This window comes from Varroa jacobsoni, unplaced genomic scaffold, assembly GCF_002532875.2.
Source record: "Varroa jacobsoni isolate VJ856 unplaced genomic scaffold, vjacob_1.0 scaffold_778, whole genome shotgun sequence".
In the NCBI taxonomy this organism is placed as follows: domain Eukaryota; kingdom Metazoa; phylum Arthropoda; class Arachnida; order Mesostigmata; family Varroidae; genus Varroa; species Varroa jacobsoni.
The window spans coordinates 268,757-281,257 of record NW_019213680.1 but is presented as its reverse complement, the minus strand read 5'-3'; the positions used below and the strand labels follow the sequence as shown (position 1 = coordinate 281,257).

Sequence of the window (12,501 nt, the reverse complement as noted above, 5' to 3'; positions counted from 1 at the left end):
GGACGAAACATTCACACCGTATATACCATGGTAGTGTCATAAGGGCGCGGCATAGTGCATTATAGTTCCATATTGCGGACAGTGTTCGCTAAGACCGTAGTATATTGAAGATTGAAACACCGCTATATATGTGAACTTATGGAATAATAATTCGTAGAAAATACGAAGCCTTGTTTTGCCTTATAGGGCAATAACATACTATATTGCATACGGTGAAAAATGAGGAAGTCGCTCCTTTATGCTACTTATTAAACAGGCAAACCTCTATTGAATCATAATAATTAAAAGCATCATCAGTGCTGCCTTTATTAAAATATTATCCTGCATGGTCCATTAAACTTAAGTGCTGTGCCCTTAGGTGTCGTTGCAAGAAAGTTTAGTGGTAGTCATACTACTAAGTGATATCGGAGTCGCAGCGTATGGGATCAACATAACTCGAGAAGCATCGATGAGGCAGCATAGATCTTCTTTATTTAAATCTATATTTTCTGTAGTTCTACTTTAATGCTGATTGTCGTCAGCCGTCAGGTGTAGATATGGGTAGTGGTTCCTTGAGCGAGGGCTCTGTACGTTCTGTTAGCCCTTATCAGTCTCACATGACCGCGTTGCTGTTCGATATCTCATCCCGTTGCTACCGTTCGGAACAAGCAAACAAACAAACCATTGCTCGAGTTGCAGTGGCAGGTGACTAGATCTGGGTCCGAGACGGTGACAGAACTGATTGGGGAAACGTCAATGTACGCCTGTTAACAGATTTAACGAGTATCCTACATCTACCTGCCAAGTAGTGATCTTAGAGGAAGATTGTTACACATACTCTTTTGATAGATGATCATAATGGTGATCCTGTACTGTTCGTATCTTTATGGAGTGAACATTTCGGAGCGTAAACGCTCAATCGCGTCGTGGCAGATCAGAGCAGGTTTTTTTCGAAATAATTTCTTTTCTGGTGGCTTGCTTACCGGTATCGATGGCATCGCCGCAAATTAGTTTTACCCGTATAACGGAAGTCGTAGACAAATCATCAGCTTCTTGGTTGGTCCCTCTACTATGTTTTGATCATCGACGACGGTGACCAAGGACACAAACATGTCAACATTTGCCCTTGTTGATTATTATCAAGGTTAATAATTTAGCTTCGATCTCACTGACGAACCCTTGCCGCAATCGCTGCTAATTAGTGAAATCGTTTGAGACATCTTACGGATGATACGGTGTTACGGTACAATAATATGGAAGTGACCATGCATTTCAAAGTGTATTCGACAAAACGATATTGGGCGTGCATAATGATATTCGTCATATTATCAGTGTGTATGTTTCGAATAGCAGCATTATACGTGTATATCTCTATATAAACGTCATTACATAGACGGGCTCGCTTTTATTCAATATAGCAATAGCATGAAGCGCTCCATTAGTCCCAGTACCATGACGTCCTCCACTGAATGGAAATTAGTTAAGAAATATTTTACCCCAAGTGTCTACAATTAATCAAACAGATTGCAAACAAATTAATCATGTAAAGATACATATGCGCCGGCGCCACACTCTCAATTGCCTCCCATCAACTAATATCAATAATAATAACTGGCCACCATGCTCTAAACGTCACTAAAGGAAAGAACGTATAGCTAAGAAGATGGCGTGCGAGATAAGCGTCATAAAATATTGAAACTCGGCTAAATTCTTCAGGTCTCTAAAAATATTATTAAGCCATAAATATGGTACAGACATTTAGTTGTAGCGCTTTCTTGTTATAGCAATCTGGAAGATATCCGCACTGGTGCATGTATTGTTTAAACAGGAAAATTATAATGGTTGGCAAAGACTTCTAGTCGGACCAGAGCTAGAACCGCGATGTTTGTTAACAAGTGGCAACAAGTGAATATATTATCCAATTTTTCAATATTACGGTATACATGGAGGACAAAACCTGTTACACAATGTTTTGGTTCTTTGCGGTCGTTCATGCCGAAGAGATCGCTGTTATGGCTCGAAGTAGCCTAAAATCGAAGCTGTCAGTTAATATAGCATTACCGTTTCGTCTTTTGTTGCTAAATATTCGCTTATGTTAGTTTTCATGTTAACGTTGAGTTAACGGAGTTGGAAATAATTACTTTCATATTCTACTTCTAACCGTATGCGTGGGCTAGTGAGAGTACAATTTCTTGTGAAGAAGAGCTTTCGGTGGACGCAAGGAACTCGTTCTAAACTTGGAAACCAGAAAGTAAGCTGGATCATAGCATTCTGTAAATTTAATGCATTTCTTATTCGGAAACACGCGCTCTTTTCTCTTAACATGAACTTCTAATTTAGCTAAACAAACCCTATTCTTGGTTGCTGGTTTGTTGGACGTAAAAAAATTAGTTACTTTTTATTTATTTGAAGGACTTATGTTCACTCAAATTCTAAGGCTAAGCTTACTTTTGACTAATGGAAGTTATGGAGCGAAAGAGACGTGTCACGTATTTAAAGTTACCTATCGACAAAATATGAATTGATTTGCCAAATATGGCCTCGCATGGGCCTGGCTATAATAGAGCCTTACCATACTTTACAAACCTGAGGCACTATTATCGCCATATGGATGACAGGCGAGTTCATCTTTGAGTTAGACATTTCTATTGCAAGCTCACGTTGTAGGATTATCAGCTTTTCATCTTTAGCATCATAGACGCTTTCATGGCAACTACAGCTAATTATTAACAATAAATAACTGCTATTTCACAGAAGAAATCAAGACATTTATATTGGTAGGTGGTGGAATCTAACGGGAAAATTTAGCAAGCATTTGTCAACTTTCTGCTGTATGTGTACAAACATTTCACCAATGGCTTGTGGACCATAGTTTTTTAGACAGATGGTACTACACGTTTTGCTATCGTAAAGCTGTCCTCACTCCTTGATTAGTGGAGCTGCCTCATATACAGGGACTTTACGCTTGGTTGCAATTGGTAACCGTAAATATGTAAAGCACCCTGAAGTTTCGAAGCTTTTATTGTCCAGTGGTTAGTAATTATACGCAAGAGATGCCATTTTTTGTCTGTGACGGTCAACAGCGCCATGGTGCAGTGCATTGCCTTCTTGCGCGTTGGTTGGAGATGGTCTTGAGTTTAGAAATCTATGAGATAAATAAAAGCCTGTCTGAGAAGCCGAAATATGAAGCTTCCTTGAACTTTCTCACATGTCACACGTTCATCTAACAAATGAACTGTCACATGTGTTGCAGTTAATCAAGTTATGCAACGTTGGAAAAATAATTTTTAAACACAGAAGGGAATAAACATCATCTAAAATACTAAAAACATGTAGTCAACAACGTTGTGTCAAATAATTATCTCGACGGTTTTAGTAGCGGCAGTGTAAGACTTAAAGCATAAAGGAAGTAGGCAATTTCCACCTCCCTAACATAGTTTTGCTATTATTTTATACGTAAAAGCTACATTAAATAGAATAGAAGCGATGGTACACCTGATCTGACATGAGAAGTCGATTCAACAACGTTTCTGCTAATGTCATTTTTTAATTATAATTTAACTACAAAGACGACAAACATAGATCCATTTTCTATGGGTGAAAGCCGTTCTAGGTTACCAGTTCTTTGATTCTTTGAAAAAAAGACGTGAATAAATGCACATCCAGTGCGGATAGTTGGTGCATGAGCTTTTCTTTTAAAACTTCTTTTTTTGAATATTGCATGTTTGTACTAGCGTGTGGCAACGCCGTGCTGTTTAAATATAATATATATGTAGTCTATCATAAGAAATTTCGAAGGCAAATATAGATGCGAAATTACGTATAAGTTATTTAAACGAAGCAGCAAAATGCAAGCATCATATGAAGTTCTTCGTATCTGATCCGCACCTTTGATGAAACTACCCAACGTTATTTTAAAAATACTATATTGGACCCGAAAAGAACGTTAATGGCAATATAGACTGATACCCTGAATATTTCCTTAAACGAGAATTTTGCTCACTCGTATTGACTTTAAACGAAAGATAGCAGGAACTCTTTGTTGAAGTACCTTTCATTTTTTTGCAATAGATTTTATCAAATGTTCTTTCATGTAACGAAAAGTTAATGCTAGACATACGAGAGAATGGGAGGCAACGTTAGCAAACTAAAGAGCACTTGCTCTAGGACGCAGACAAGTGTTATTTGGTAAAATGCCATTGTTGTCCTAACGTAATAGGTCGCTGCCTGATGGTGTCTGAGGGGTTCGGTAGTAATGCAACGGTGCAGCTGCATGATAGATATTCGGCAAAATAATCAAAGCTTGTTATATATATAAAAAAAAAAATCTAAGATTGTTATATATTTAAAGAATGCTATCTGTATAGATACCCAAGGCGCTATCCCAAATTATTCAAGAAACAGGTGAACATTTTTGACTCAACGAGTTGCCAGTTTTTTCACAGAGTAATGGGACCTTAATATCATTTTATCTTAGATCATTTTATAATCAAACCCAGCTGTTATTAGATATGAATTTGTTGCAGTAGTTCCTATAGGCAGTGTGGTTTCTCACCGATAATAATAAACACACAAAAAACAGATATGAATACGAGATGGAGTTACAGTCGGAATAATAGTGTATGGCCTTGATCATTCAGGTAAACGGGTGATTCTGCCGAGCGTCAAACTTCATCCATATAAATAGCAATGTCGGAGCGGGCTTTATCAAGAACTGAGGTGAGTGCTGTAGGCAACGTTGAGCCACGTTAGGTTTAGCCACTGCGCAGATCCTAAAGGTTGTTATTTATCGGTATGAGCAATTTTTCGACCTAAAACAATAATAGCAAATATGAGCCGCATTAACGTGTTACTTATTAATTAGAAAATAATAGGATTGAATGCACCTTATACCCAGCAGGTTCTCAAGGGCCGAGCAATCCTGAAGAAGTATGTGATGATGAGTTTACGGTTTCTGAAGAAAACCAGAGCAGATTTTCAAAAAATTCTAAAATTTATTATAATTGTGATGACTATGTGCTCTAGTAGGAGCGCATAAACTTAAACGGTTACTAATCATGCTATTTACTTGAACTCGTAATAGTTTAAAAAACATTATGTAAAAGGTCCCGTTTATACTGTGCAGCTGTGTGTAGTTTTTTTTAAATATCAAATGGTAGAACTGCAAGTTCTTCGCCGTTTAGCTAAACCTCTAGATGTCCTAACGCGCAAAACACTGATAGAAATTGTTGATATCATTAGCACGCATCATTTTATGATGCAGAGATTCTTCATGCACATTTTCAGAGAATTGATATACAGCAGGGCTATCATAGAACAACATGAAAGTCAAGAATGATATTCTCTGTGTTTGCCAGCTACGAAAGTGACTGTTGACGGCAAGATGCGTAGACTTGTCATGTCTTTGTTTGAGACAGAGTAAAGGGCGAATAGCAGGTATATCATATCCTAGCAGCAAACGCCTCGCTAGAAAGCTGCAAAGAAATAGCACGTATAAGGTGGTGTGGTCTTCTTTAGCTTGTGCGATACGTTGCACCTAATTTTGGAAGGATTATTCTACACCACCTCCGCCCGAGTTAAATAAATAAGTTTATCCTCATCGTTGAGCAGGTTGTCGCCTACATAGTTTCACTAAAACCAAAGCGTATGAAAGAAATCCGATAGACATTGACGATACTTTGAATCCTCATTTTTGTTTAAAAGTTCAGTGCTTTAGACATTGCTTAAAAGCTTTTGGAGCAATCCGAAAAAGATACTGCTATTCAAAAATATTATTGGCTTTAGAGATTTTTTTTTTTTTATTTTATTGATTTCACGATTGCTTCGTTTAATTGATGTCTTCATTTTAGCTTGTGTCGCCTCAACCGTTTTGTTGTTACTTATTCTTATCTATTTATTATTCCGCAACTCATTTTCAAGAGATTATTACTCCATTGTCCCACATAGTTATTTCAGAATCGCACATTATTTTTCCCTCTCCAAAATCATTCACTCATCTTCTTGCACGCTAGAAGCTATAATATGTAATCATAACGTGCGTAAACTATTCTACCGTATTATTAGACGATACGTTTACTAGCAAAATTATAATTTATAAAACATTCGCAGATTTCGCATATGGGGCTCTAGGAAACTTTTTCATTATTTTATACTACAGTCTCATTTCGAAAGTGTGAAAAATGCATTTTCCGTCAATGGAGCAGCTACCGAATCAATAACGCAGTACTACTATTCGCTTGTTAAAGCGCGTACCTTTAAAAAATTGTCAACTCAAGATAATTTTTTCGGCTGGTTTACTCAGTTTTACGCGATTTTGTGTTCTGTTTCACCTCTAGCCTAACGTTAGGTAACCCGGTAGGTTTTTATATTGGGTGGTCGAAAAAGCCTCGACGATTATTCGCTTACGTGGGTTTCAAATCATATATCTCAGGCAATATGGATCGCCATTTCAAAGCTGAGATTCGACAGTAGTGGATGCGCAAAGATTGTTGGAACGCGTTATTCAGACTTAAGATGGATTGCCTTAAGGAATGAATGAAATGTCTAGAAAAATTCGCTATTTTTACAGTTTTACTATGTCTATAAAGGCACAAATGCTACCCAGGCTCATAAATATGAGCTGTTTATGATCACAATAAGGTAGCGAAAAAAAAAAAAAACGACCTAAAAATGATCTTGTCGTGATGTCGGTAATTTCGGTGCGAAAAATGCTTCGTGTAGTTGTCAGGTAATTATGAAAAAGTCATGATGAAATGATTGTCAAAGTTAAGCAAGACTGACGCCCGAGTTACATCGGCAATAATTTAAACGTCTACCATTAAACAGTTTCAAACCTTTCAAAGGAAACCGACTATAAGCAGAAACTCCATATATAGATGTCACATGAATTAACACAGTAGATTTCGTCGATCGAATTTCCATCCGAAAAACTCCATGGAAACGCAACGAAATCCAAGCTATTTCCAAAAGTATTAAAATAAGGAAAAGTTGCATAAAATATAACAACGCCTGAACAAACGCCAAATAAGGTTTGGCGGGATCGAAAAAAGCGTTTGGTGGGATCGGCAGAGAATTGCGCGTTGTGAACTAGTGGAGTTGGCAGAATTTCTAATTCGGATCTCTACTGCCAATAACTAACAAGAACAAGGAAAAATACATTGCAAGTAAGGAACAGAAAGCGCTTCATCTTCGACGATGGAAATGCCAGGCTACGTGCATCTTTAGCAACCTGTTAAAAATTAAAAGAACTTCAATAGGAAATTTTGACACGTTCGGGACATAACCCGGATCTTGCACCATCTTAGAATTATCCAATAGACTTTCTTTAACAGGTTTTTTTTTAATAACGTTGAGTAATTCCAACGCAGGAATGCGCACATAACTTATCATAATTTTTCGACTGAAGCTTGATAGTGATACTGTTATGCCATTACCTGAAGAATGGTAGAAAATTATTTATTAAAATGGCGCTCATTTAGTAATATTGTTTTAAAAATATGAAGGAAGTTTACTTCAATTTTTGCTGAAAAACCGTCAATATTTTTCGACGGAAAATGAGCATGAAATGAGCAATGAAAATATTGAATCGCTTGAACAGATTGTTGGGTGTGCCGTCGTCAAACTTATTCCCGTAAAATTCTTTTCAACGATGCCAAAGTTGGGAGGATCCTACGGCTAAATAAAATGCTGCATTATAGATGAACGAGGTCGATATATGTAATTTATATTCAGTGGTACTAACGTGCAACGCTCTATGCGTTCCTATAATTTATATTATCCAAATAAAGAGCATTGCTCAAAACGGCCAATAAAGTTTTCGAACTGCGAAACTGGGAGTCGGAAAAATGAATTGATTTTACGAATAAACTTTTGCTGCGCGGAACGTGGCACATTTGCCATTTGTACTGAGCAAATTCGCGTTTGTATTTCTAAGCATCTGTATATTCTAGTAGCACACCTGCTGCTTACTCAACCCCAGCCTGCTCTTATACAATGCTCTATGAACGACACATCATTACTGCAAGGGTGTCTAGGAGGTTTAACCAACCAAGTGGTATGATTTTTTCTTCGGCTAACTGGTCAACACTGTCAAAGGAGCATTTACACAGCTTTAACTTTGGAAGAAGGTCACACATGTTGAACTTTTGTTGGCCTTGATCAAAAGCTATGGCAAAGAACCGCCATGGTCTGTAGGGTGATTAGAGGATCGCTTTCTTTTGGTTTATGTATTCACGTTTAAGTTGTAGGCCTACAAAAATATATATAAAAGTCATCGCATCGATCGATCGCAATCGAAAGTCACTGCGGAGCGGCTTGTTCGTATATCGCTCAGGGCCGTTCAGTATAGCCTTTTAGAAGCCTATAGTCGCTGACCCTCTTTTGGTGGCATTATTTCTGCTCCAGATACTTTCTTTAAATTGTCTTGGCTAATCTTGACATGTCATCGTTGCCTCTCGTCACCAATGTTCGGCGGTTGACGAATATAACAGATTAAAACGGTAGTCGAGCGCTTCTTTTGTATGTCCAGCGGCTGTTATCATAAGCAGTCAGCAAAGTTGGTGGTAGTCGGTATCGTGATGCCGGCGACATTGTTCAGTCAGAAGGTGCGGGTCCTTATTCTGGCGGGTTGCCGGGCAAATGCCGACTACGCAGCGAGGGTCGTATCGTGTCGTTGGAGCTGACTTGAAGGAAAGTCGGTGTCTAGTCAAAAAAGGTGCGACTGACTCTGTTGACATCGATTATGCTTCCGTGCTAAGAGAGGGACCGGCTACTGCTGCGTCGACGTTGTGATGCAAGGAACACCTTTTGCGCTGTACGATATAGTCAGCAGCGAACTGCCAAGAGTTATTGTGCGGGCGGCAATGCGTTATGAAGATGCTTGTATGGTCCACTGTAAAGGGCACATGGTGGAATAATTTCAAGTGCATGATAAGGGCAATGCATGGCTTAGAGTGCAGCAGTGTTTAATGCTCAGGGTGCAGATTTCGCGCTCGCTCGATATTTTTTTAGCTAAACTGGATTTGCCCGGTCGCAATTACAAATCATCGAACTGGGCCAGCCCTATAATGCTGACTCTTGGACTTCCGGCGAGCCCCACATTTCGAGTGTTTCTGAAGGCTGGAACAGTAACCAATTATCGAACTCGCATCGCAAAAACCGATCGTACTACTAGATTACTTACACAAAGCGTGTTTCGATGCGCTTGCCATTCGCAAACTGTCACTACAATGTTGCTGCATACACAAATCGGCCTTGATAACAAGCCAGATATTTTGGTCGCCGTCGCAGGTCTAGCTCCCGCTCGCCAGAGAAGCGTTATGTTTCGCTGTTTCACGAAGATCAACGGCAAAAACAAAACCCATTGGGTTACTATCATCGGGTCAGCACCGCAGAAAATACCTAGCCAGCTTTGCGTCTGTGCATTGTTGCTTGTCGATCCAGACCTTCCCGTTATCCTGCGACCAAACGGGTCCATTTCCATCATTCCTGTCGTTGCTGTCGGTTGTTTGTTGCGTGGATTCTCCACCCTGTTGCAATTGCTGCCGGTTCTGCTGACGTCTCTCTGCACCGGACTCATCTTAGCTGATGGTGGTAGCAATACTGATTGCGGGCCGACGCACTCGTGGTTACGATATCTGATTGCATCTATAGTCGCTAGATAAATACGTTCGAGGAATGTTGCCCAATATCTGGCTCTCGCTTTGTTCTTGAGTAATCCCCCTGCGTGCGCAGTTGGCTTGTTAGTGTGTCTCTGTGCCATGGAATAGTAACATTATTCGCACTCACTTTACTGTTGGTTGTAACCAAGAAAGTGCTTTCCTTTTATTGCCCCTAAGAAGGAGATTTTCCTCACCACACTACCTAAAAAGCTTTGTCACCGCCTGCAAATCATTCAGGTTATTACAACAACAACTGTTATAAGGACAAGCAATTCCCAATTACTCGGGCAGAACACTGATAACTCCTAGGTTAATCAGATTTGTTCATTAGTTGTACTGAATTGGTGCCAACCAATGGTCGATATATCTGGCGGGCGACTACATGGGTATATAGATGCCTGTCCGTGTTCTACAGCAACGCAGTGTCGCGTGCACCGAAACATATGTAACGTGTTATCGTCAACAGTCATTCAAGAAAGCTAACGATCTTCAACGAGCAAATAAGGGGCTGCTGTTGCAGTTTACGGAAATGCCCGTTTTTGATGTCCTGGCGCCCGTTGTGCCCATCTGAAACGCAACTGACAAACCGAGCTGAAGGAGTCGCCCGAACGAAACCTTTCCCGAACTGCTCAGTAAGCCGAACTATTGATAATCGTTGGCTCGCCTATTTCTGTGGATCACCTAACTCATGTAATCTTGCATTACGTGTTTGTGTTTTTATAATTTGTCACTGCAACGATAGCCTATTTCTGATACGTTTGCCTTTTTACGGCTCCGATGCCCATTCTGTGCTCAATTGCAAGGCGCAATTCAATGCCCTGTGGTTCTCTTCTGAAGAGCTGCAGGATGATCGTTGATGTTACACTCTAGCTAAACGAAAAACGAAATCGTTATTTCACAATTTGAAGCATCGCTCTTTTGAAAAGTGATCGAAGTGGTTCGTTCGAAAATCCTCGCAGCAAATTACCGTAGTGCTAGAATATCTATGACGTCTCGAAACGCGTATTTTGAAGACTTTAATGTTGTTTCTCTCTGCTTAATAATGATCTACGATTATAATGAATGATACTGCCATGGTCGCACCCTATATGGGCTAAAGGTAAAACAAATGTTTAGGGTGATCTTAGTTGCTTCTAAATCAAAGTATGTATAAATTCAAGTGAGCTTAATTATGTGACAATGTTTTAAAGACAATTCGCATTCCGCTAGACAACAAAATGCAAACACATTGATACTGCGTAAAGAAGTCGCGTATCTGCACATGACCATATTGGTCTATTCATTTAAATGGCATATCCTAATTGAGTTAGTGCTTTCATAACAGCTACTAGTGTAGGCTAAACGTTCTTTGTCTAAGGTTGCACTGCTGGTCCAACTACTGAATAATAACACTGGGCTATCAGAAATGCAAATGGACCCATAGGGCGAAGTGTTGGAACCAATAGAGTTTTGTGCTTCGGGGGAGGGGGTGGAGGCGGCGTAATACAACAATGAGTATCGGCATGCGTGTGGGGGACTGTGTCTGGCTGTCTTTCAAAAGAATGAGGATGAACGCTGTCGCTGGAGGATCGACGCCGGCACCCGCACCCACGACCCAAGAAGGATCAACGAATGGAATTTGTGTTACTCTATCGGAGGTTAAAAGCCTGAAGGACACAACGGGGATGATTGCGTCGAGTGGATCACTAGTGAGCGGTGTTGACGCCGATGAATCGTCATCGCCATCTTTGCCGTCAGCGCATGGCGGCGTCTGCAGATCGTTTGAGGTAGAGCAAAGGATCCGTGGACATATACTTTGAGTGTTTGTCGCAGCGTTTGAATTGGCTTGCTAAGTCGCGTTGTTATTGCTATTGCTTGTGTACCTTGTCGCACGACTTACAATAGTTATGTGTTGTCAGGCAAAAGTAGGCTAAGTCGGGGACGGATCATTTCTGACAGAAGCTTACTTTTGTACGTTCTCTATTCACATTACAGGAACAGAATAGCATGATTTGGTGATGAAATATTCCATCGTTTTGTCCTAATGAAAACGCATATATACATTTGACCTTTATGCGTTGTGTGTAAATGAAAACCTCGAGCACATCTACATCGATACTTGATAAGCGAAAACGTAGATAGTGTTAGTCATGTGAGACTTTGCGTGCTATGTTCGGTATAGGTGGCATCATCTCGTATCGTATGAATTTCCCTTACTGGCATAGTGGGTTCTCTATACGTCTTGGTTTTCGGTAGGATTCATTCATGTAAACAGCGAGAGCCGTTCAAGCGGCACGAAGAAGCGTAAAACAATGCACATGTTGTCGCGTTTCGTAACGCCACTTTTCTCCGTAACAGGTGTGGCGGACACATTCTGCAGGCCGGCTGACAATAAACACGAAGAAGTAAAACAACACGATCGACTGCCATAGTTTTCATGTGCTAAAACTGCCACTGTACTTAGGGGCAATATTTTGTATATTGTATTTTGACAATGTATGATGGAGGTCGCGTTTAACTTAAGCATCGGTGACGTCATCGGTAGACGCAGCGATGGGATCAGCCGAAAGCACTGATAGATAATACCGGCCTTGGCTGTAGTGATTATTAATTGTTTCCTTGACAATTATCAAATAGAGCTTGTGTTGTTGACGAAAATGCTAAACTACAGATGGAGCTTAGAAATGACTGGTAGCGTTCCGAAAAAGCGATTCTATATAGCTGTGGACACAAATCGTTCTGTTCGTAAACTGATCAAGCGTGTTACGAGATTACGTAGCAAAAGGAACCGAATCCAGTGTATTAGCTGCTGGGTAAGTCCCTACAAGTTCCGATGACACAGTTCAAAATGAGAGAGGGGTAGAGAAGTTACTCTCATATATAT

At 40.0% G+C, this 12,501-nt stretch overlaps 1 protein-coding gene across 12 annotated transcripts in view; it reads left to right on the top strand.

Moving 5' to 3' along the window:
* LOC111263615 (oxysterol-binding protein-related protein 3) overlaps positions 1–12,501 on the top strand; it is a 28,447-nt gene that overhangs the window by 984 nt on the left and 14,962 nt on the right. For 6 of the 12 annotated variants that reach the window (XM_022838858.2, XM_022838859.2, XM_022838856.2 and 3 more), the window contains one exon: positions 4,620–4,698. In XM_022838858.2, the coding sequence (XP_022694593.1) occupies positions 4,669–4,698 (30 nt within the window). In that variant the 5' untranslated portion in view covers positions 4,620–4,668. Of the gene's footprint in view, positions 1–4,619; positions 4,699–8,771; positions 12,431–12,501 lie in introns of those variants that run through there. The other 6 variants (XM_022838846.2, XM_022838845.2, XM_022838848.2 and 3 more) reach the window with 4 other exon arrangements.